Source organism: Mesoplodon mirus (genome assembly GCF_964341445.2).
Source record: "Mesoplodon mirus genome assembly, chromosome: 11".
In the NCBI taxonomy this organism is placed as follows: domain Eukaryota; kingdom Metazoa; phylum Chordata; class Mammalia; order Artiodactyla; family Ziphiidae; genus Mesoplodon; species Mesoplodon mirus.
In genome coordinates, this window is record NC_138987.1 from 78,498,686 (window position 1) to 78,524,764 (window position 26,079).

A 26,079-nucleotide genomic window follows, 5' to 3' on the forward strand; every position below is an offset into this window, starting at 1 on the left:
AAAAATTTCATTTACACCAGATAGTGGTTTTGACTTTCATGCCAGTTACTGTACCTTGCCTCTTATTCATTTGGCTGTGCTGTGGATAAATGAAGGTTGTATGTAGCTAAGGCTCAAATATACTCCCTTATATATAGTTATTTCATTTGGGTGACAAAAATATTTTTTTCCCTGATGACCTAGCTAGACTGAAACTAGCCTCTGTACCTCGAGACCAAATTAAATCTTGGAGACAGTTTTGGGTGAGGTAGAAAAGAATAGCTTTATTGCTTTGCCAGGCAAAGGGGGTCACAGTGGGCTAATGCCCTCAAAACCGTGTGTCCCCACTTGGAGAGGGTAGTGAGAAGTTTGGCTTTTTTTTGCTGTACGCGGGCCTCTCACTGTTGTGGCCTCTCCCATTGCGGAGCAAAGGCTCCGGACACGCAGGCTCAGCGGCCATGGCTCACAGGGCCCAGCCGCTCCGCGGCATGTGGGATCTTCCCGGACCGGGGCACGAACCCGTGTCCCCTGCATCGGCAGGCGGACTCTCCACCGCTGCGCCACCAGGGAAGCCCAGAAGTTTCATAGTAATGGTTCAAAGAGGGCATGATCAGCTCGTGGACATTCTTCTGATTGGTTGGTGGTGAGGTAAGTAGGAGTCAGCATCATCAACCTTCAGGTTCCAACTAGTCTGGGGCCTATGTGCTTGTGAGCAGAATACCATGGTTAATTGTTAACTTCTCCCACCTGGAGGGGGTTTCAGTATCTGCAGAACAGCTCAAAGATATTGCTGTGGGTATCCGTTGATGGAGAGCCAGGACCTTGCCCCAGGCTGCACTATTGTTTCTCTTGACTGTTTCTCCCTGGTCTCCCCTCCCTTCCCTCATTAGCAACTGCTTGAATCTGCCCTTTGAAACTCAGGGAAGGTCATGGAGGCTGAATGGAGGCTATTGCCTGTAATTCAAGAAACGGGGGACACAGAAAGCCTTTGTGCCCAGGAGCCCCACAGGGCCCTGCTCTTTTTAAAGCCATATAAAGACCTACCTAAGTATTTCAGACAGTATAAGAACTGGATACAATGTCCTAGTTGGTTTGGAACCACTTTCTTAGAACTGCTTACACTCAAGAATCTGGAACATCTCTCTCTATTCTAACTGGGTTTTATTTTGCTTAATTTTCCCATTTTTATATTGTTGGTAGGGGATACAGTATAAATTTGTATTAAAAATAGAATTTTTTTCCTTTCACTTTGCTCAGTAATCTTTGCCTTGATGAATAGTAAGACTTTTTTTTTTTTTTTTTTTTTTGTCTAGGAAATCTATGTGAAGGAGATTCACCTTCATTAAAATCTCATGGTCCTCTTATGATGTTGATTTTCACATACAATGTCAGTTTGGCCATGGAAAAATTTTCTTTGAGATATTCTTTTCATATGTCTGGTAAGTCTATTACTTTTTTCATATTTGTTTTTGTGTATGTTTTTTATTGTGCTTTATCAGAAAATGTACTATCAAATAAAGAGATTTGAATCCTTTATTTCATTTATCAGCTACAGGGGAGAAGAAAAAAACAATATTTAAGATTGTGATTTCTATAATCTGTGGAGGTCTCAAGCTAAACCTCAAGGCATAAGATTGATCAGATTTTTCATTTTTTCTTACAGCAACTAATAATTTTGTCTAGTTTTCTGTATACTTGGAATATTGTAAAAATACAGTAGGAAATTTTTATCACTAGCCTAAAAGTTTCAAGTAATTTTCCTATTTTGAAATTCATTTCCTTAATGTACTAATATCAAGAGTAATTGATTCTTTTTAAAAAACTTGTTTGGTGGATAGTTCATATATATTAGTTGTAACAAGATTATTGAAAAATATGCTTTGCCCAACATTCTTATAGTTTTGGTGAAGGCGTAGACAGCATTATGAAAATTGGAACTCTTGCAAATTATGGAAATTGGGTATCATGGAAAAAGCATTTGTAATTATGCTTAATTCTGAATAGTTATTAGAATTGCTCTAGTCCTTAAGATTAATCAATTCATACTCATTAAAATTGTTAATTGGAATACACTTGTAGAAATATTTCTACAAAAAACATTAGGCCCTTTCACTGTTGTGGCCTCTTCCATTGCGGAGCACAGGCTCCAGACGCACAGGCTCAGCGGCCATGGCTCACAGGCCCAGCCGCTCCGTGGCATGTGGGATCTTCCTGGGCCGGGGCACGAACCCGTGTCCCCTGCATCGGCAGGCGGACTCTCAACCACTGCGCCACCAGGGAAGCCTAAAACATTATATTTTTTAGTCTGATAATGTGAGAAGTGTTGGATGGAGAACACAAAGAAGATTTGCATCAAGTTCAAATTATGTTAAGTGGAAGTATACCGTAAGGGGCTAACATAAAATAGAATAAAATCTCACGTTTAAGCCTTTAATTATTCAGACTATCAACAAATTGTTTTATACTTATGCCAGGCCATGTTTAAAGCACTGAGGATTCACCAATGAACAAGACAGTCCCTGCCCTAGAAGAGTTTACAGTCTAGTGGGGGAGATAGTCAGTAATCTGTAAACAGAGAAGGACAGAGATTGTTGCCTATCACCCAGTTCTGCCATGATTAACCCACTGCAGTAGCTGATGGACAGTGTACTCTGTGCTTCAGAGGGAAGAAACTAAGGTGATAACAGGATGCTCTGTGCTTTGGAAAAGCAGGCCCCTTGCATAGTTAGATGTATATCTCAGGAAAAATTTTAATGAACCCAGATTTTGCATTTTCCCATACACAGAAAAGCACTAAAATCATTAACTTCAGATCTCTGTTCTTTGTGACCAGCAGTAATGTTTTATCAAGACATGTGCTTGACTGCACATATTCCCTAGCCAAAATCACATTTAAGCTGGCTTCTCCCCCTACCTCTTCAGAACAGCTTCCTCAGAGCTACTGAGCGGTTGTCCTCAGTAAGACCCTGAGTAAAACAAACTCATAGCTCTTAGGTTGTGAATTTTTCTTTCAGTCAACTAATCAAATAATCTCAAAGAAAAATATAGAGTGAAAAAACAACTATATTAAGTTTTGAAGGAGGGATCTTATTTAGTTCGGTAAAGGATGGGCGTGGAATTCTAGGAAAACTTTAATTTCTTTGTTCTCTTACAGCAAAACACCTTGAAATGTATTTCTACTCGCTGTCTACCCTTTTACCCTTTCATTTTTTCTTGAATCCATTCCCATAGGCTTTTTTTCTTACCATTCCCCAGACGGTGTTCTTGCCAAAGCTACCAGTGACCTCCAAAGGTTCAGATCCAACAGTCACTTCTCAGTCCTAATAGCTGCATTTGGCACGGATAAGCTCTTCTTCCTTCTGGAGTTTCATTTGTCATGGCCTCCAGGAAACCACTGTTTCTTGGCTATCCTCTTACTTCACTAGTCTCCTTGGAGTCTCTTGGCTGGTTACACCTCCTTTTCTCTACTAGTAAAAGTTGAGGTGTCCCAGGACCCAGTCCTTGACTTTCTTTTCTTCTCTACCTGTAGTCACTCTTAAATGATCTCACCCAATACCTAGTTTTTTTTGTTTTTTTGTTTTTTTTTTGTGGTACACGGGCCTCTCACTGTTGTGGCCTCTCCCATTGCGGAGCACAGGCTCAGCGGCCATGGCTCACGGGCCTAGCTGCTCCACGGCATGTGGGATCTTCCCAGACCAGGGCACAAACCCGCATCCCTTGCATTGGCAGGCGGACTCTCAACCTCTGTGCCACCAGGGAAGCCCAATTCCTAGTTTTAAATACCGTCTTTACACAGATAACTCCCAAAGTATATCTCCAGTCCCAACTTCTTTTTTGAACTCCAGTGCTATATATCCAATTGCCTCCGTCTTCATTTGGATATCTAATAAGCATCTCAAACTTAACATGACCAGAATTCAAGTCTTGATTTCCTACCCCCGTCTCTAAATTCTTCCTCCACCAATCTTCCCCACCTCAGTAGATGGCAACTACAGTTTACTAATTAATTGCTCAAGCCATTATCTTGGTCATCCTTGACTTTTCTTCTCAGCAAAACTGATCTGGAGTCCAACTACCTCTCAACGTCACTATAACATTCTGATACAAGTCTTTGTTTAGTCTGTTTTACTCATAACAGCCAGAATAATCATTTTAAAAAGAATAATTCAGATCATGTTACTCCTCTGCTTATAATCTTTCAATATTTTCCCTGCTTACTCTTAGTAAAAGTCCTTACAGTGACCTATAAGATTCTATATGATCTGGCTCTTGGCTACCTCCTTGACTACTCCTGCCATTTTCCCCAGTACTCACTCTACACCATCCTTCCCACTGTTCCCCAGACCACAAGCATGCCCCACGGCTGTTATCTCCAAAATGTACAACATGCCTAGCAAATAGATGACGCTCAAGAATTGTTTGAATAAAGGAAATGACATTCTAGCTGGGGTAGACTAGTGAGTAGAGAGTAAGGAGGTAGCTCCCTATCTAATAAATGGGTAAGAAATACATCTGTTTTGCTTATAGAAATCCCTTTGGCTTAGAGCTAAAAGATGAATAGAAGTCAACTCAGCAGACTTCGTACACATGTTCAATTTGTTTTCAGATAAACACAGAAAAGCTTTAGTGCAGACATTTTTCTAACAACAGCAGAAATGTAACAGATTTACCCCATGTGTGAGGTTTGTTAAAGATCTGACTCATCATTCATATTCTTGAGATTACAAATTAAAATATATCAGTAGAAGAAAATATATATGTATCAGTAGAAATTGTTATATCTATGTGAGTAAAAAATATAAAACCATTAAAATGTATGTGCAATATTTAGTAGTATGGAAAATATTCACAATGGGGGGGTAGGGGAGGTTACAATGGTGTAAAATGAAATACAATTTTAAAATATATATACTATAGCTTAGGAAAAAGCAGGAGTTACATTAAAATATGAGTATTGGTTATAGGATGGGACTACAGGAGACTTTTATTTTCTCCTTTGAAATCTGTTTTTTTTTTAAAATTTTCTACAATGTAAATGTATCACTTAAACAAAAGAATAAAGAAATATAAAGTATTAAATAGGATATATTGACCTTGAATATTCTCTTATTCTAGATTCTGTGAAAGGAAAAATTAATGGTAGAGAGGATAAAGGAGGTAAGGAATTGGCTTCATTGTCTTGGCTTTGTTTACCTGATATTATGGAAATAAGAGTGAGGAACATCTTTGCTGCTAAACACTGTTTAGGAAGAAGTATACTCTGGCTGCTATCAAAAACTTTCAAGTGTTGTGTCCTTATTCTATTTGCTTTATAGTGAAATATGAACTTGTACTAGTTTTCTGAGTGTCAAACTTTGGGGGTGGTGGAGACCTGGGTCAGATCACGGAGTAGAGAGTAACAAGGTAGCGCCCTATCTAATTAATGGGTAAGAAACACGTTTTGTTTATGGGAGTTTCCCTAACTATTTTAATTCTATTATTCATTAACATTCTTTCCATATATTTTATGTCTTTTGGATTGTGCATGTATCTCTCTTTTTCTTTTTTGGCTGGGCCATTGCATAGTGAAACAAAAATGATAAGATTATTGATAAAGTAAATGTTTTTGGATGACATTAACTTTAGGTTGGGTAATACCTAGAGCATTTGGAGTAAACCCAAAAGGTCACTGAATTCCTCAATTCTCTTTTTGGTGTAGTAGCCCCTTGGCCCTTGTGAACCTTCATATCCTGGTTTCAACTATCTGAGAGTAATCCAAATTTCCCTACCAAATAAATGATTGTAATTTGAAGTGTAGGCTGAATTTTAGGAGTGTTTAATTTACTCGGGGATTTAGAAGATTGTGTGCTAAAAATGAGCAACAAAACTACATTGAAATGTAGATATGGTTGACTTAGTGGTTCACAGTTTGTGAGTTAAAGTCAAAGAACTTTAACTTGTCTTCTTTTGGGAGGCGTCAGTTTTTCAAAACAAGTCATTTAAACCCTGTGTCACCATACATAAGGAGCTATGGAAGCAAAAAAAATAGTGATAGAACTTTATAAAAGTACACTACAGTTTAGGTTTTAATGACCTAGTTGTAGACATTAAAACCAGATCCTTCATTATTGTATTAAATGTTATTTTTTTCTTTTTGCCTCAAGGATGTCCAGTATTGGATTTGATTCCAGTTAGTTCTATTGAGATCACATCTCCCAATTATCCCAACATTTATCCTAACATGCTGAACTGCACTTGGACTTTTTATTCTATGTCAGGAAATAAAATGAAAGCAGTGATTAAAGGCTTTATAACAGAAGAATCTTGGAACTGTGAATGGGATTACTTCAATATTTATGATGGACCAGATCAGCAATCAAGATTACTTGGTAAACTGAACTTTCTTAAATGTCCTGCATTGAGTGGCATTCATATAAGCATTTATATAATCATATATATGGAAACCATGACCTATATTTGCCTTTGGGATGATATCATTTGTTGTCAGTGATTCTCCATCAGATCCTTCATCAGAATCCTGAGTATTATTGAACACAATGGGATGAGCATGAGACCGTACTCACTGGATCTTGACCTTTAACTCCAGCTCTTTTTGATTTCATCCAGTGATTCCTATCTCATTTTACCATTAGGGAGCACACTAATTTTGTTTTTCTCAGGAGGTCATATGTTTTAAGAGGTTTTATTTCCTAAACTTCATTTTTAGGTAACTTTTTGAAATTTGTTTACTCAGGTTTCATCCTCACAGTAAAGGTGGTTCTCTTTAGACCCAGGGTAAATTATTAAAAGGTAAAGGTCAATTAACCTGAATAATCTTTGGAGATTTATTGACCACATGGTGTCTACCATGTTTGGATGTCAGGCAATATCCTGTTCTAAGATTGACTCATAGTGGGAACTTTTCCAAAGATTTTGTAATTCAATATTGTATCACCTTCTCCAATCTCCAACCAGTTCTGCCAATCAGGACACCATTACAATCCACCTATCACAAAGGGCAAGAGGAGTGGTTTATTTATTTTTTTTTAATTTTTATAAATTTATTTATTTATTTTATTTTTGGCTGTGTTGGGTCTTCGTTGCTGTGTGGGGGCTTTTCTCTAGTTGCAGCGAGCGGGGCTACTCTTTGTTGTGGTGTATGGGCTTCTCATTGTGGTGGCTTCTCCCATTGCAGAGCACGGGCTCTAGGCGTGCGAGCTTCAGTAGTTGTGGCATGTGGGCTCAGTAGTTGTGGCTCATGGGCGCTAGGGTGCAGGCTCAGTAGTTGCAGTGCATGGGCTTAGTTGCTCCATGTGGGATCTTACCAGACCAGGGCTCAAACCTGTGTCCCCTGCATTGGCAGGTGGACTCTTAACCACTGCGCCACCAGGGAAGCCCCAAGAGGAGAGTTTTGATGCTATCTTTTTCCAGGGACCTTAACCACTCCTATGATATTCTAGGATTTATAACACCAGTAAGTTCAGCAATGTGCTTTGAAATTCCAAAGTTATCTAAATTTTTTTCTTATCAACGAATTTGGTTCCTGCCAAGGATTCTAAAGCAATTGAGAGTATGGAGGCAGAGGAGATACAAGATATCAAGCTATCAGTTCTCCATAAGATTAATATGAGGTGTCTATAGCATCCAACCGTACAACCCTAACTCTAGTGAATGCCTTTCAACCAGAGACCCTTGGAACATACCTGGAGTTGAACAAGTTAGATTTATTACTCATTGTGGAGAGGGAAAACACATATCGTGGAAAACCATGGGTTGTTAAAAGGGTGGTAGAGAGAACCTATTACAGTACTTAGGCTTTGGTCAGGTAATTTTGGAGAAGGTCTAGAGAAATGGACTTTGCTCTAGATTGCTTGCAGGAAGTGGGGCAATTTTATGATTGGGTATATCAATCATAGGGAGCCCTGACTAGAGTAAGGATGAAACTGTAATTGGTAAAGAAGTAGCAAGCTCTCATTTCAGCCGTGAGAGGTCAGTGTTTGATATTTTTGTTGGTTACAGATGACCTTGTTTTTGTCTCATTTTATCATAGATTCAGAGTCTTATCTGATGTTGATGTCCTGTGAGATTGTTTATGTCCAACAGGAGAACACAGTCCAGCTGTGAGTGTTGGACCAGTTCTTGGATGTCAGGGCTGCATTTCCCTTTCTCTCTCTTTAGTATTCCTCAACCTGACAACATTATTCCTCTTTAAAAGTTCTGATTAATCAAAAATTCATGGGTGTCAAAAGATTACAAATGAGACAACTAATATTTCTATAATTAGCTTATACAATTCTATATAAAAGTGAGGACACTACCATTAGTTTGCTAGTTTATACAGTTTTATTTCATATACTTTTATGTACTTACATAGTTTTAGTTCAGTGAAATATGCAATTTCTATAAGCATTGTTAAACTGTTGAACACTGAGCCCCATTGCTACTCTCCCAGCTAGTTAGAAGGGCTAGCCCATATGTGGAACCACATTGTCTATATTGTCTTAGTTATCTTTTCTTACTAAATTTTTTGCTCACCTAAATAGAATTTATCAGTTTTTAGCTAGTTTTTAATTATTTCTGTGAATGTAAATGGAGTGGTACACAGCCTCCAAATTGTCTTCATTGCAATACTTTTATAATATTTTAATGAAAAGAACTTAGCAAAATTAAGGTTCATCTGGTCTTCCTTCTTCCATTTACCCCATGAAGGTAAGACATCAGTAACCAGTAAACACCATATTAAATGTACAGGTTAAATTCATTCATGACTGAGCATTTTCTAATGTGATAGGCACCTTGAAGAAACAATGGTAAACAATTCAGAAATGATCACTGCCACCTTCTTTTGGGAAGACAGATGATAAAGAAGAAGAAAACTAGTAACAGTATTTAACAATAATCAAATAATTATTGATTGTCAACGTAATCTGAAGGAAATAAGTTGTAGCAGAAGTATGGAATAATAGTGGGTAAACAGTTGCTTTAGTTAACATGGTCACAGAAGATCCAAAGAATGAAAAGGAAACAGCCAGGCAAGGCCAGAATAGCAGGTGCAAAGGTGTCTAGTACCTGACCTTACCTCCTACCATTCTCCCTCTCCTTCACCCAAAACCAGGCACACTGCTTCTTTATTCTTCCTCAGACTAACCGAGCATATTCCTGCTTGGCCCCAAGGTGACTTCAAGGTTCACTTCCTCAGTTCATTCAGGTGTCTGTTCAAATGTTACCTAATCTAAGGCCTCTTCTATCACACAATCTAAATAACCTTCCTCCACTTTTCCTTCTTGGCATTTATCATGACCTGGCAGCGTATATATCAATATTTATTTGTTTAGAATCTGTTTCCCTCCACCAGAATGAAAATTTCCTGAGAGCAGGACTTAGTCTCTTGTTCACTGCTGTATCTCCACTGTCTAGAGCACTCCTACACTTAGTAAATATTTGATGAAAAAATAAGTGAGAAAATGGCCTTGGTAACTTGGGAAACTGTCAGAGGTCAGAGTGGCTGGAGATTGAGTGAGGACAGACTGGAATGAGGTGAGGTTGTAGAAGATGGAGGCTTTGCCTAGTTGTGCAGCTCAGGTTATGGTAAGGAGTTTGGATTTTATGGCAATCCAATGGGAGGTCATTAAAGGTTTTTAACAGGGGAGTAAATTGAGGGCTGCTATGACTGCCATGTTGGGAGTGGGTTTTAGGGGGACAGGGTGAATTATGTCTGCAGCTATGAGGCTATCATGGTAATCTAGACCTACACTAATCCATGTTGTAATCCATGTCTAATCCATGTTGTCATTTGAATTCAAATTAGTTAAAATGAAATGAAATGTGGTATTAGCCATACTTCAAGTGCCCAATTGCTACATGTAGTTTACCATACTGGACAGCACTCATATTAAACTTTACATCATTGCAGAATGTTCTATTAGTACTGTTATAGGTAATAGATAATGTTGCCTTGAAAGAGGATGGCAACAAAGGAGTACAAGTGATGTGGACAGATCTGGAGATAGAACTGATAGGATTTCTTGATGGATTGAATGTGGAATTAAATCTGCAGGTCAAGGATGGCTCCTAAGTTATGGTATGAGGTTTTTGGAGGTGGTAGCATTTACAGAGATGGGAAATACTAGCGGGAGAAATAGATTTGTGGGGAGAGATCTATCCATGTTAAATTTTTAATGCCATGATACATCTAGGTTGAGTTAGCAACAGGGAGCTAGAAGTAGAACTCTTAAAGTTTGGGCTTGAGATATAAATTTGACAGTTGTCAGCTTCTTATAAATTTCCTTAAGTTATTCATTCTCTGTCTTCATCAAGTTCCTCTATCATTCTCATCAGTTTCAAACACATTCTAGTATTACCCATAATTCAGAACAAAACAGAACAAGAAATTTAGCTGTTGTCCCATTTCTCTGCTTCTCCTGACAGCAAAATCTCTCACTTTCTTAGAGGGTGATGGATATAGAAAGTTTATGGGATTAATGGCGAGAAGGTCATGGAGAGAGCAGACAATTACAGCAGGGAAATACTAACGGATTAGTATAGATAGGAAGTGGTGATTTAGAAAGTAGGATGTTTGAAATCAAAATTTCAGAAGTCTCAAATGATTACAGAATTTCAGAGCAGTGTTGGTAAAGAATGATAAGATAAAAGAAATAAGTTCCCTTGTGTGGTCAAATTTAGGGTTGGCACTGAGCTGGCATTCACTAGCTCAGTCTTACAAATCGTCATAGTCAATGTCCAGTCTGTCTGGCTGTTGCTCCTGCCATACTGGCTATTAAATATCATCCTTGGTCAAGCAACAATTTCAAGGAACATTAACAAACTGGAACACATCCACAGAACATAATGACCAGGATGCTGAAGGGTGTGGACACCTGGGCATGTTTATCTTGGAGAAGAGAGAAGGATCATAATTTCTCCCCTTCAAATATTTATGGAATTCTCATAGAGACTCTCAGGCCAGGTATGAAACTTGTTCTGCCTAGTAATATCTAATAGTTATTGAATGTTTACCATTATTCAGGCATAGTCTTAAGAACTTATAACTCTTAATCTTCTTAATAGTCATATGGAGGTAGGTCACATTATCCTCACTTTAAATATAAGGAAACACAAATATATTGAGTAACTTGCCTCCAGTGACATAACTAGTAAGTAGAGAAAGTTGGATTAAAGCCCAAGCACTCTGATTCAAACACTTATATCCTTGGCCAGACCACTAACCATGTGGCCATCATTACACTGATGCCTTTTGATTCAACATGAGCAAGAACTGTCAAGCAATTAGAACTGTTCAAAAAGAGAAAATGCTCATAAGTTCCATGTAATATCTTCAAATTCAGGTTTCATATGTTCAAGTGTATTTTAGAAGGAACTCTGTGTTAGGGGCTTCCCTGGTGGCACAGTGGTTAAGAATCCGCCTGCCAATGCAGGGGACACGGGTTCAACCCCTGGTCCAGGGCAGATCCCACATGCCGCAGAGCAACTAAGCTCATGTGCCACAACTACTGAGCCTGCGCTCTACAGCCCATGAGCCACAACTACTGAAGCCCACGTGCCTAGAGGCTGTGCTCCACAACAAGAGAAGCCATCGCAATGAGAAGCCCGCTCGCCACAACTAGAGAAAGCCCGCACACAGCAATGAAGACCCAACACAGCCAAAAATAAATAAATTTAAAAAAAATTAAAAAAAGAAGGAACTCCACGTTATATGAAAGATTGAACTAAATTATCACTAAGATTCTATATTTAACCTAGTTCCTTACTTCTCATTCAGCCACCCATCTTAAACCTACACATGTTGTAAATGTGTTATCTGTATTTCTATCTAAGCCATTAATAGAAATGCTGTACTTGGCAGAACGAAGGATAGAACCATTTTCATACCATTAAGACCTTCCCTTCAGGTTAACATTGTATGGTTATTTAATCAGCTGTGAAACTTCCTAGTCATATAATCATCCACTTACATTTTATATCTGTTCACAGGGACATCATAAGGTACTCTATTAAGTGCTTCACTGAAATAAAGATTCATTAAGTTTATCTCATTCCCCCTAGCCACCATCTAATTAACTCTTTCCAAAAATTAAATTAGATTAATTTAATATGGCATGTAAAGGATCACATGCTGGTTGCTTGTGACCACTGATTCCTTCTTCAAGTGTTCAAAACCCATCTGTCTAATAATTTGTTGTAAAATTTTGCTGAGGTTTATTTTTATTTAACAAACACTTATAATGCTTCATAAATACAACTTCATATAATTCCAGTATTTTTTAATCTCCATTATACAGATGAGAAAATTGAGGCAGAGAGATAGGTTAAATAACTTGCCTAGGGCTACATAGCTAATAAATGGCAGAACTAGCCCAAACCAGCAGTTTGGCTATAGAATCTGAGCCTGTAAGGACTAAGCTATACTACTTCCCTGATACAAGACTTTGGAAATCCTCTAGCCTCCTTGTTTTTCTCTGTCTCCTGCCCATTCCCCTCGCCAACCCCCAATCTCCTTTTTGAAAAACAAAGTAACATTTTCCCATTTCCATTATTTTAAAACTTCCAGAGTGTTAGCTGACTCTATGCAGAATGCCTTTACTTGACATGGTGCATCCCAAAAGTTCCCCATCACATCCAATTCACCAAACAGATTCTCTGAGCATAAGAAAGATGTAGAGATTAACAATTGCCCTATTCCCCAACTCTCTCAGATTTCTGAGATAACATTATCTTTAAGATAAATCAGTAGTGTATCATTGTTTTATTCTGAGAGAATTTAAGTTACAGCCTGTACAGATAAATTACAGCAAATGGCCCGTCACTATCAGGACCATCTTTGTGACAACTTTTGTGTTTCTGAATTAGGAAAGGATCATCATTAGTCTGTATTTGGGCAGCCTGTGTGTCTTAGTCAGTTTTGGCTACTATAACAAAAATGCCATAGTTTGGGTAGCTTAAATAACAAACATTTATTTCTCACAGTTCTGAAGACTAGAAGTCCAAGATTTGGTGTCTGGTGAGGGCGTGCTTCCTGGTTCATAGCCATCTTCTTGCTATATCCTCACATGGCAAAAAAAAAAAAGCGTGGGGGGGGGAGTTGAGAGCTCTCTGGGGTCTCTTTTATAAGGGTTTATAAGCCTCCACCCTCATAATCAAATCACCTCCCAAAGGCCTCACCTACTACCATCACACTGGGGATTAGGTTTCCTACATATGAACTTTGGGAGTATGCAAACTTTTGGTCCATAGTGCTGTTCCATTACTTCTATTTCTCTGTTCATTTATCTTCATCGAAATGCCTCTACCTATCCTTATGATCAAAGACTGCCATAAAATTATATATCATTTCCACATCAATTGCTAGCCCAGTCTTTTCCCTTTATCTTTTAAAATCTATACCCTTTTATCGTTTCAATCAAATCATGAATTTCATCCCACAAATCTTGATCTTACATTATTGATAATCATTCCTTTGTCAAGATTCATTTGGAATTTAATGTCCCCTCTCTTCTCCCTCTTTTACCTATGTAACTATACAGGAAAAGTATTTTAATTATCAAGTATATCTCGCATTGCAGCTCATTTATGTGGCTCCAAGAAAGAATTTGTCTTGATATCCAGTGGTGCTTACCTAACTGTGAATTTTAAGACGGATGAATCTGTGGGAGAAAGAGGTTTTAAACTTATTTTGGAAGATATGACTCAGAAGCAATCACAGAAAAGCAATATTGGGATCCAACTGCCTATTAATGGTAAGAAATTGTTTTAAAACATTTATTAAAGCAGGGACCACATATGCCTTAAAGTAGAACGGGCCCACTGATTTAGGAGTCACTGGTTGTCAGTCACCTTGCTCTAATACTAAAAATAGGATAACTTCATTTCCAACCATTCCTTAAGGCATGAGAATTTGGTGGTTCAGGTAGATCATGTGAGGTAATAAGGTTAATTGGGGTGAGTATGTGTCTATATGTGTGTATGTTATTTTCATTTAAGAAATAATGATAAACATAAAAGTCAGTCAGTTGCTATTTAAAAGATCCACTGGGGCCATTCAGGCTGAAACAAGGGTAGAGTTCAGTGTGTTTCCATGTCTCTGTTAACATATTTTTATTAAGTAACCACCTCCCCATCCCCATAAAGAACCCTCAAAAGGAATATTTTAGCTGAACCTATACTAACTTCTCTGCATAAAATGGAAACAAATGTGATTTTTATCTACTTATCCTATCTAATTTTAAGCTAGAATTCCATTAGTTGTGCTTAAGACTAAAAAACCTAATGAATCTATTATTAGGAGATTTTCATGACTGGAGTGTAATTGCAGGAAAAATTTAATCCATGTGAACGCAAAGTGCTTTTTGATGTCACTCTATCTTTCCTAGGATAGTGGAATGAATGGGCTCTCCTAAGAGTCCTGGATTTGAGCTGTAGACTACTGAACCACGTCATCCTATAGGTGTGATTTTTAATTGTTAAAGGGATGCTCACCCAATTGACCCCTCTTCTGTGTCCATTGTTTTTGTCTTTCATCACTATATCTCTAAACTGACCCTTTATTCTCACAGTAAAAATATTTAGCCTCATTTCTTTTTTAAAGTATTTTAAAGTAAGTTGAATACTAATAAAATATTGCTGTTATACATGTGTACAAACAGCCCAAAGGTCTGAGTTACCACATATAATGTGGATTACAAATGCAATAAAAAACATGCAGTAATGCAGTAAACCTTAATGCACTAAAAACATGTTTGAGTAAATACCTTTTGTGGGTTTTTTTCTCCCTAAAATCTAGGAAAATCTTAATTCTGAAGAGTCTGCATATTTTTTAGGCATATGTATTTAAAAGGAAGAGGGAATCCATGTGTTATACATATCTGAAAAGAAATTAGAAATGAGTTTTGACATGAGTATTGAATAAACACAAATCCACTATGCTAGAAACTTTGTTTTAAATAGATTTCTAGTGTAAAAAAAAATCTCAAGTAAAGAATTCACAAGTGATCATATCTTATCATTCTGAAATTATATGGTTATGGAGAGCCTTAATTTTCTTTATATTTAAGTCTCTTGTTATTCTTTATAAATCTGAGGATGGAGTAAACACATTGGTAGAAATTTCCCCTATGCTTTTCCTTTATATAAACATTTTATTTTGAATGCATGTAGCATAAAGTATTTTGATGTGTCTAGATATGTTATACTGGGATAACACAAATGATGCCACAGAAAGAACAATTTCCAGTAGTTTCATGATTAAGTGCAATACTTTTCTTTTTTAAAAATTGATTTGTGTTCTGATTCATCTAAAGATGTATATATTAATGCTTTAGCTAACTATTGATTTTTACTCATTTAAAAGCAATGGAAGAAAAGATGAGTCTCATCTCTTGCAAAGAATCCTAGTTTTGAACCTACAAAAGAAATAAATGCCTCCATTCTGAGATTTTAATAGACTTTCACAAGTATTGCTATCTGATGTTTTGTTGTTACTTCTCTAAGGGCTAACAGTAGAAAACAATACCAGAAGACAGCCAGCCCAAGACAAATGTGGAATTCCTGTTGTTGACCCATTTCTCATGGAAGGATCTGAGAGGAATACAAACGTGTTGCCAGCCAAGCTTGGGAAGCCCATGGTGGTTGGTGGCCGTGCCGCCCCTGCGATGTCGTGGCCCTGGCTGGTCAGTCTGCAGTACCAAGGACAGCATTACTGTGGAGGTGCTCTGATTGGGAGACAGTGGGTCCTGACAGCGGCACACTGCAACTTCAGGTGTGTGCCCAAGTGGTGCAGGGCTGGGGACAGCAGGGCGGTGCGGAGCTATTTGAGGGTCCACAGCGGGTGCACTCCTGTTCTCCCCATGTCACAAGAAACATTAAGCATCAGCTCCCACTGATACAGTCCCCATCTTGCAAATGAATGAACATGTTAGGTTGATGAAACTTTCTGTGCTTCAGTAATACACTTACTACTAATAGCTTTTAATTTTAAAAGCAGCTTCCTGCTTCTAGGTATAATTTAATTAATAAGTAACTAACAACACCCCCCCATCCATAACAATGAAGGTAATGATGTCTCAACATTTTTGCATCAGTCTCTCAGCATGGTGCCCAGAGCCCAGGGGTTGCTCAAATGTGGCTTCCTTTCCTCCTTGCTCTCCTCTACGGACTGTCTTGATGATCATACACAGTCCTGAAATAAATGTGTAAAGTTTCAAAGACTTTTAAAGAATGTCCTTTAAAGGAACATTTTTTTTTCTTTGACTTTATCTGAATCTTGGTCTCAATGTAATATGGAAATATCTGAAAACTCCTTCCTCAAAGGAGTCTTAGCTTGACGTTTTTAATATTATCTCCCAGAAGTAGTGAGACAGTTGACATTGTCATACAATATCCCATAGCTGAATGAGTAGATATGACATTTTCAGGGTCTCTAAAATTGGCTTTATAATGAAAGCATCTGCTCAAATAACATGGTGAGCAGAAAGCTTCAATGAACCAAAAACTCAATATCTGGGCTTCCCTGGTGGCACAGTGGTTGAGAGTCTGCCTGCCGATGCAGGGGACACGGTTTCGTGCCCCGGTCTGGGAGGATCCCACATGCTGCGGAGCGGCTGGGCCCATGGGCCATGGCCGCGGAGCCTGTGCGTCCGGAGCCTGTGCCCCGCAGCGGGAGAGGCCGCGGCAGTGAGAGGCCCGAGTATCGCAAAAAAAAAAAAAAAAAAAAAAAAAACCAAACAAAAAAACCCTCAATTTCTTTAGCATTCCCCAAGTCTTACTTTTGATATAGCTAAATCACAAGAAGGCATCCTTATTAGGGCAGTTTTCAGACTTTCATGTGCTTAAACTTACCTGGGGAGTTTGCTATAAACAGAATCCTAGAATATTAATCCTGAAATTTGATTTGCTGAGTTATGTCTGGGATTCTGCATTCTTAATACACATGCCAGATTTAATGCATGTGGTCCCTAGACATGCATGTTTCTTTGAGAAACATCGTATTAGGGAGTAGAATAACTATAACTTTCAGGAAAGTTTCAGTGACCATCACATGAGCACATCATATAATGCATAATGATTACAATACATAAAATCATTATCTTGAGGCATCATGAATCTTAATTGTCAAAAAAATATTGTACTAAATCATTTTATTTGATGTTATGAAGGCAAGAAAGTAGATACTTTAAAAATTTTCTCAAGGATTGAATTAATGAGAAACTCCCATTTTCTAAGAATTCAGGATAATAAGGATATTAATGTGGATTAAAAATTTTAATGTGGATTAAAAATTAATGTGGATTAAAAAATTAAAAATTTAAAATAAAATTAAGAATTCAGAATAATAAGGATATTAATGTGGATTAAAAAATTTAAAGAAAGTTTTGGGGACTAGATTTTGGCAATAATATAATTGGAGTATAGAAGCAAAAAAAATGTTAAAGAATACATTTTTAGTAATTCTGAAAAGTGATGGCCTCATTAAAAGTGGTATCTATTTCCTCACTCCCTTATCTTATGACAAGTACTGTCACAGACAACCTGGTAATAGGAAGAAGTTACCTGCGGAACACAGGAAATAGAGATTTGATACCAGTGAAAGCTGTATACACTCACCCCAGCTTCACACAATTTCCTCCCAATGATGATCTATGCTTGCTGCATCTGGAAAACCCTGTTGAACTAGGTCAGTATGGATAACTCTTTTCCATATTTTGAACCTTTTATCTTCCATCTTGCTTAGAAGTGCTGTATGTTTTTTTGTTTTTTGGGTTTTTTTTTGCGGTACGCGGGCTTCTCACTGTTGTGGCCTCTCCCATTGCGGAGCACAGGCTCCGGACGCGCAGGCTCAGCGGCCATGGCTCACGGGCCCAGCCGCTCCGCAGCATGTGGGACCTTCCCGGGCCGGGGCACGAACCCGTGTCCCCTGCATCGGCAGGCAGACTCTCAACACCTGCGCCACCAGGGAAGCCCTGTATGTACTTTTGAAGTTAAATAATTATTTTAAAATTTTCTTACATTCTAAGATACTTTCTCTAAAAGCTGAAGTATCGGGCTTCCCTGGTGGCGCAGTGGTTGAGAGTCCGCCTGCCGATGCAGGCGACCCGGGTTCGTGCCCTGGTCCGGGAAGATCCCACATGCCGCGGAGCGGCTGGGCCCGTGAGCCATGGCCGCTGAGCCTGTGCGTCCGGAGCCTGTGCTCCGCAATGGGAGAGGCCACAACAGTGAGAGGCCCGCGTACTGCAAAAAAAAAAAAAAAAAAAAGCTGAAGTATCTGCATAAACATTTTACTGTTATGTGTATTTAATTGACAGAGGTCTAGAGAAGATTTCAGAGAAGTATGTTTTTAACTTTGTCCTATATATTCTCCTGAGACTCTTTATGTTCTATGAGGTTATCCCAAATACTTAGAACATCAGTTTGAACCACCAGATGTTTAATTTTCTGTGCCTTCATAACTTAGTAAAATCTTGTTTTTTAAAAAAATGTTTACTTAAGCCAAAGCTAAGTGAAAATGAGGCATTGTTAATCCTGGCTCTGTCACGAAGTAGCCATGTGATTTTGGGCACGTTATGTAACTTCTGTGACCTTAGCTTTATCGTTTGTAGAAAGGGAATGACAGTAACCCACCTACCTACTTAGCACAGGTGAACATTCAGTGGGAAGGTGTACGGGCGGGAATGTAACTAAGATCTGTGGATAGTCTCCACTTTCACACCCAAGCCTTTCCATGGCATCACAGGGTTCTGGGACAGTTTTCTTCCTTTGCTCCAATTCTCTCTTCTGTTTCTGCCTATAAACCTCCCTTTTTATGTCTTTTCGGTGCATTCATCCTACAAACCCCCCCAGTCATGGTTCAGTCTACCATTTGCTTTATATGCTTTTAAAACTGAGTCAGTGAGAGCATTTAGAACAGTGCTTCCTAACCTTGACTATGCATTATCATCCTCTGAGTTGCTTTAAAAACAAAACAAACAAAACTATCAGCCCAGATGCATTTTGGAACAATTAATTACAATCTCAGGATTGGAGCTCTGATATCAGTATTTTTTCTCTTTATCCTGCTTCTTAAATTGATTTTTAGTTAAACTTTCAATGCTGAGATAATTGTAGATTCACATGCAGTTATAGGGAATAATACAGAGAAACCAAAGTACTTTTTTTTTTTTGCGGTACGCGGGCCTCTCACTGTTGTGGCCTCTCCCGTTGCGGAGCACAGGCTCCGGACACGCAGGCTCAGCGGCCATGGCTCACGGGCCCAGCTGCTCCGCGGTATATGTGGGATCTTCCCGGACTGGGGCACGAACCCGTGTACCCCGCATCGGCAGGTGGACTCTCAACCACTGAGCCACCGGGGAAGCCCGATACAGAACATTTTTGTCACCGTAAGGATCGCTACTGTTGCCCCTTTATAGCCACACCCATTTCCTTCCTCCCCACTCCACCCTCCCCACCCAGACTTCTGTCAACCACACATCTGTTGTTTCTATAATTTTGTCAATTCAAGACTGTTACATAAATGGAATTATATAATATGTAACCTTTTGGGATTGAATTTTTTCCCTCGGCATAACATCCTGGAGCTTCATTTATGTGGTTGCATGGATCAGTAGTGCATTCCTTTTAATAGCTGAGTAGTGTTCACAGTATAAATGTTTAACCACTCATGTTTAACCATTCATTTGTTGAAGAATATCTGGGTGGTTTCTAGCTTTCAGATGTTACAAATAAAGCTCCCATGAACATTCGTGTAAAGGTTGTTTCCTTTTATTTATTTAAATAATGCTGGATTGACTATCCTTATGTGTACATTTTTCCAGGTCTATGATTGCCTTAAGATAAATTTCTCGGAAGCAGAAATGCTGGATTTAGGGCATAACTGTTTTCAAGACTCTTGCCTTATTTCTAAGTTATAAACACAGCTGGATGTGGAGTACAAGTCAATACATCCCCCTCCTCCATCCTGCCAAATGATGCAATCTGGCAATATCTGTCAGTTTTTTTTTTTTTTTTAAATGCTTGGCTTATTTATTTATTTATTTATTTATGTATGTCTGTGTTGGGTCTTAATTTCTGTGTGAGGGCTTTCTCTAGTTGTGGCAAGCGGGGGCCACTCTTCATCGCGGTGCGCGGGCCTCTCACTATCGCGGCCTCTCTTGTTGCGGAGCACAGGCTCCAGACGCGCAGGCTCAGTAGTTGTGGCTCACGGGCCTAGTTGCCCCGCAGCATGTGGGATCTTCCCAGACCAGGGCTCGAACCCGTGTCCCCTGCATTAGCAGGCAGATTCTCAACCACTGCGCCACCAGGGAAGCCCATCTGTCAGTTTTTAAAGTGTGTGCCTTGTGGTCCAGCAACTCAGTCATCCAGGAATACTGGCACAAATGCACAGATGCATGGTCTCGGAAACTTGATGCAGCTTATAAGGGGAAAAATTAAAAGTCTAAATGTTTTCCAATGGGATTTAATAAATCGAGGTACATTCATTATCTGACTACTATATGCTATTAAAAAGAATGATGTAGTAATGATGCCATGTAAATGGCATGATCATAATCTAGTAAATAAAGAATATCAGAATAAGAAAAATGGCTGATTAAAAAAATATGTTGTTAGTAGGAAAATGTTATTTAGCTCAAGGAAATTTGGGAGAAGATACGATAGAGCAATGATTATCTGTGAAGGCAGAATAACATAAGATTTGGCACACGCGTAGAGAGATGAGTAGGAAAAGAATAGACAAGTTACAAACAGTTTTATGTAATTTTATTAAGAGATAGCAGTAAAAATAAAGAACATATCATTGATATAAATGGCCTATGATAGCAGATACGCTGATGCATTTAAGTATGTAAAAATCTGGATGAAAATGAAGTTAAACAGCCTGGGAAAAAGGGAAAACAAACACAAAAGCACTGCATTCAGTGTGTGTGTGTGAGTGTGTGTGTGTGTGTGTGGCATATATACACACAAACCCACAATATTTATGTATACACAGATTTTGGTGATAAGAAAAAATGTAAATGTTTAAATGTATAATGTATCAATATATTTTATAATAACCTGTGAAGATAGAATTAGATATAAAAATACTTTTTAGCTGTAAAAATACTTTAACAGTTCAATCGCTACGTGTTTTTCCCCGTTCTTCATATAACATAGTTGAAAAAAGAAGACAATTATAGGGACTTCCCTGGTGGTCCAGTGGTATAGAATCCGCCTTACAATGCAGGGGACGTGGGTTCAATCCCTGGTCGGGGAACTAAGATCCCACATGCCACGGGGCAACTAAGCCTGCGTGCCTCAACTAGAGAGCCTGCATGCCACAAACTACAGAGCCCATGCGCCCTGGAACCTGAGAAAACCCACATGCCACAACTAGGGAGAAGCCTGCACGCCACAACAAAGAGCCCATGTGCTGCAACTAAGACCCGACACAGCCAAAAATAAATAAATAAATAAATAAAAATCTTAAAAAAACAAAGAAGACAATTATATTCTTTTCCACTCTCATCTCAAATTCAACAAGGTGATGTCCTGAAGGCACATAGGCAAAAAGAGAGATGCACTTTAAAAAATGGTTATGGATGAGAAGCCCCACATTTCAGTGTAGGGCATGTGTTTCTGTTTTCCTAGGAGGATATGGAAATACCTGGAGCAAAGTGGTAACACGTATATTGGGATGATCCCCTCTTGAGTAAATAATACGTGGAATCTTCTGGAAGACTTATTAAATTACAGGGTTAGAAAGGGTACTGTTAGGTCAAAGTAGGTATTTCTAGAGCCATCACTGAAGAGCAAACAGTATAGTCAATGTTAATATGAATCTTATGGACTAACTGATATTTGCGTTTTTTCTTTCTCATCCTTTTAATTAGGAAAGTTTGTATCTCCAATCTGTTTGCCAGGGAAAGATGATAAAATAAATTTACTTTCCAAATGTATGACTGCTGGATGGGGAATAACTGAACCTCATCGTGAGTATATTTTATTACCTCTTCTAAGATTAGAATCCAAACAAATATATGTGAAGTCTGAGTATACTGTTTACTCATTTTCAATTTTTCTGTATTTTTAATAGGAATGATAGTGGAAAAATTTTTTCATAATGGACCTAAAGGTGACTAGTTGGGTTTTAGGCCATCATATTCATTAATACAAGTTGACTGATATTTTTAAAAACTGTGTTGGTAAATATCTAGTGATGTTATTACCTAATAAATATTTGTGTTTCACTTATATGTATTTACTCCCAACTGCACTGTGAGTGCACACACTCACACACACATAATTGTTTTCACAACAGTGTAGATGTTGCTATTGTGAAAACCCATACTTGAAGATATATGAGCCTATTCTTAAAGCTGTGAGGCATTTTTCTGAAATAATAGGCTGGTATAAAAGGTAAATAGGTAGATATGATATCACTTATGTGTGGACTCTAAAAAATATGACACAAATGAACTTATTTATGAAACAGAAACAGACTCACAGACAGAGAGAACAGACTTGTGGTTGCCAAGGGGGAGGGGTGGCAGGGGAGGGTTGGAGTGGGAGTTGGGATTAGCAGATGCAAACTATTATATGTAGAATGGATAGACAACAAGGTCCTGATGTGTAGCACAGGGAACTATATTCAATATCCTGTAATAAACCATAATGGAAAAGAATATGAAAAGAATATACATATGTAATAACTGAATAACTCAACCATACTTCAATTAAAAAAAAAAAGGTAAATGGGACTTCCCTGGTGGCGCAGTGGTTGAGAGTCCGCCTGCCGATGCAGGGGACACAGGTTCGTGCCCCGGTCCGGTAAGATCCCACATGCCGCGGAGCGGCTGGGCCCGTGAGCCATGGCCACTGAGCCTGCACGTCCGGAGCCTGTGCTCAGCAACGGGAGAGGCCACAACAGTGAGAGGCCCGCGTACCGCACAAAAAAAAAAAAAAAAAAAAGGTAAATGGGTAGAAAGATTATGTGCAGATATTCTGGTCCATATAAAGATCAAACCGATGACTCTGGTCTCACATACACCCTATTCTGCAAATGAATTAACTACTTACAAATATCCAATAAACTAAAGAGTTATTTAGAATGCAATTTCAGTTGTCAGCTTCCAGTCAGTGTCAGCACTTAACCAGAATGTCTGCTCAGCAGAAGTCAAATCTAAAGAATGAGAACGTCATGAAACCAATGAATTAAGGTATAGACTTAATATGTAAAAAATGTATATTGTTTGCTTTATCAACAACTGATTTGGGTGTAAACTTTGTCTTTTTTTCATAAAGTGATGTTTTTATATCTTCTGAGGACTATAGTAAAGACAAAAGAAACCACATAAAATGTTTTTCATTGTTTCTGTTGTATAAGCCACTGTGGAGTGATTATTAGGTTTTTAGAAGTCACCTAACAGCATCACTATAGTGCTGAGAGGGGAGAATGGGTGGGATTTAACCCTTGGAGTCTGTGTATATATAAGGCTATTTTTGTTTTATCCTTTAATATCATTTGCCTATGTGTTTTTTTTTTTTTTTGCCTATGTGTTTTTATTCCTTTTCTACTAGAAGATGAATTTCCTAAAACTGTGCAGCAGGCAAAGGTACCACTGATTAGTAGTACATCTTGTCGAAGCTACTGGGGACTGGATATTAAAAACACCAATATCTGCGGAGGGGCTGCAGGATCATCCTCCTGTATGGTAATGAAGGCCTGCCCTGATGAGGGCAGGAGTTTTCTTCTCAATGTGTCTCATGAATGGGTGTTTGCTGACCATAAAAAGGTATAAATGTATGGTAGTTTTAAAATGAAAAGTGAGAGGAGTAAGTACATTGCTAAATTGATGTACTATGATTGTTAATTTGATATTTTTGTGGATTCTATTCTCAAAAGGAATTACTTGTTCAATTGCTAGGTTGAACTATGTGAAACTGATAACTTTCAACTGTTTTTGATCCATAAAAAAATGATGATTTCTTGTGGTTCAACTTCATAGCTGTATTAGGTAGCTCAAACCACCTACTTCCAGTAGCACTGAAAATATAAAGATGCTTTCATATAACTCAAAACCATCATTCAGTCATTTATTTTTATTAGATGGTTGAAACTTTCTGCATGGCACAGTCTGTTGTCAGCATAAAATGAATTTATGCTAAATGTTTCTTTCAGCCTCGCCTTGAAAATGTAGATTTTGATCTGATTCAGAGATCTGGAACATCAGCCAACAACCTCAGTGGTTGTAGTTCCCTATACTGTTATGAGCAGAAATCAGAGATGAGAGAGTGATTTACACACTGTCGGATCATCCCCTGCAGTTGGGGGTTAGTGTCAGCCATGAATCATGCAGCCAGGAGAATGAACTTCTCTTTTTGCTGGTTGCAGGGAGATTCTGGAGGACCACTGCAGTGTGCCCAGGATGGGCAGTACAAGCTCATCGGTATTGTGAGCTGGGGCAGCAGTAATTGCCATCCTGCTGCACCAACGGTCTTCACCAGAATTTCTGCTTATAGAGACTGGATCACATCTGTCACTGGAGGAGAAGTATGATCACTGGAAGAGCAGCATGGTGGAACTGTGTTCCTAAGTGGGAAAGGAAATACATGACCACCTACCTGAAAAATGTCTCTTGTCATTGCTAAAAAACTCAATGTCACTTCCCCCAACCCTTGTCATTGACGAGCTTGGATTTGGTGTGTACATACGTTCAATATTAAACATCGGTCACAGAAAGCTAATCTTGGTTCATGCCTCCTGGGAAATTATAATCTTAAATGTCATTAATTTCATGTCTAGTGTACCATGTACTATATGTTAAATTTGAATACCATCATATACACTTTTACTATTTTTTTTAATTTGGTTACCATTGGAAGATATGAAGGGAGATGTTATTCACTCCATATAATTCTTTTTTTTATTTTAAAGATTCTTTTCTTTTAAGCTTTTTAAAAAATTTATTTATTTTATTTACTTATTTTTGGCTGCACTGGGTCTTTGTTGCTGTGTGTGGGCTTTCTCTAGTTGCAGCGAGCGGGGGCTACTCTTCGTTGTGGTGTGCAGGCTTCTCATTGCGGTGGCTTCTCTTGTTGAGGAGCACAGGCTCTAGGCACACAGGCTTCAGTAGTTGTGCCACGTGGCTCAGTAGTTGTGGCTCACAGGCTCTAGAGCACAGGCTCAGTAGTTGTGGTGCACAGGCTTAATTGCTCCGCGGCATGTGGGATTTTCCCAGGCCAGGACTTGAACTGATGTCCCCTGCATTGCCAGGCAGATTCTTTTTTTTTTTTTAACATCTTTATTGGAGTATAATTGCTTTAAAATGGTGTGTTAGTTTCTGCTTTATAACAAAGTGAATCAGCTATACATATACATATATCCCCATAACTCTTCCCTCTTGCATCTCCCACCCTCCCTATCCCACCCTCTAGGTGGTCACAAAGCACCGAGCTGATCTCCCTGTGCTATGCGGCTGCTTCCCACTAGCTATCTATTTTACGTTTGGTAGTGTATATATGTCCATGCCACTCTCTCACTTTGTCCCAGCTTACCCTTCCCCCTCCCTGTGTCCTCAAGTCCATTCTCTAGGAGGTTTGTGTCTTTATTCCTGTCCTGCCCCTAGGTTCTTCTGACCATTTTTTTTTTTAGATTCCATATATATGTGTTTGTTAGCATACAGTATTTGTTTTTCTCTTTCTGACTTCCTTCACTCTGTATGACAGACTCTAGGTCCATCCACCTCACTACAAATAACTCAATTTCATTTCTTTTTATGGCTGAGTAATATTCCATTGTATATATGTGCCACATTCTTCTTTATCCATTCATCTGTCGATGGACACCTAGGTTGCTTCCATGTCCTGGCTATTGTAAATAGAGCTGCAATGAACATTGTGGTACATGACTCATTTTGAATTATGGTTTTCTCAGGGTATATGCCCAGTAGTGGGATTGCTGGGTCGTATGGTAGTTCTATTTTTAGTTTTTTAAGGAAACTCCATACTGTTCTCCATAGTGACTGTATCAATTTACATTCCCACCAACAGTGCAAGAGGGTTCCCTTTTCTCCACACCCTTTCTAGTATTTATTGTTTGTAGATTTTTTGATGACAGCCATTCTGACTGGTGTGAGA

At 38.7% G+C, this 26,079-nt stretch overlaps 1 protein-coding gene across 1 annotated transcript in view; it reads left to right on the top strand.

The window, feature by feature from the left end:
• The window catches only part of OVCH1 (ovochymase 1), a gene marked incomplete at both ends in the record, with an annotated part of 86,092 nt that extends 61,593 nt beyond the window's left edge, over window positions 1–24,499 (top strand). The window contains 6 exon segments of the mRNA XM_082635329.1: window positions 5,095–5,136; window positions 6,123–6,347; window positions 13,539–13,712; window positions 15,463–15,678; window positions 23,521–23,735; window positions 24,335–24,499. Of these exon segments, the coding sequence (XP_082491455.1) occupies window positions 5,095–5,136; window positions 6,123–6,347; window positions 13,539–13,712; window positions 15,463–15,678; window positions 23,521–23,735; window positions 24,335–24,499 (1,037 nt within the window).
• Window positions 24,500–26,079: the final 1,580 nt, after the last annotated feature.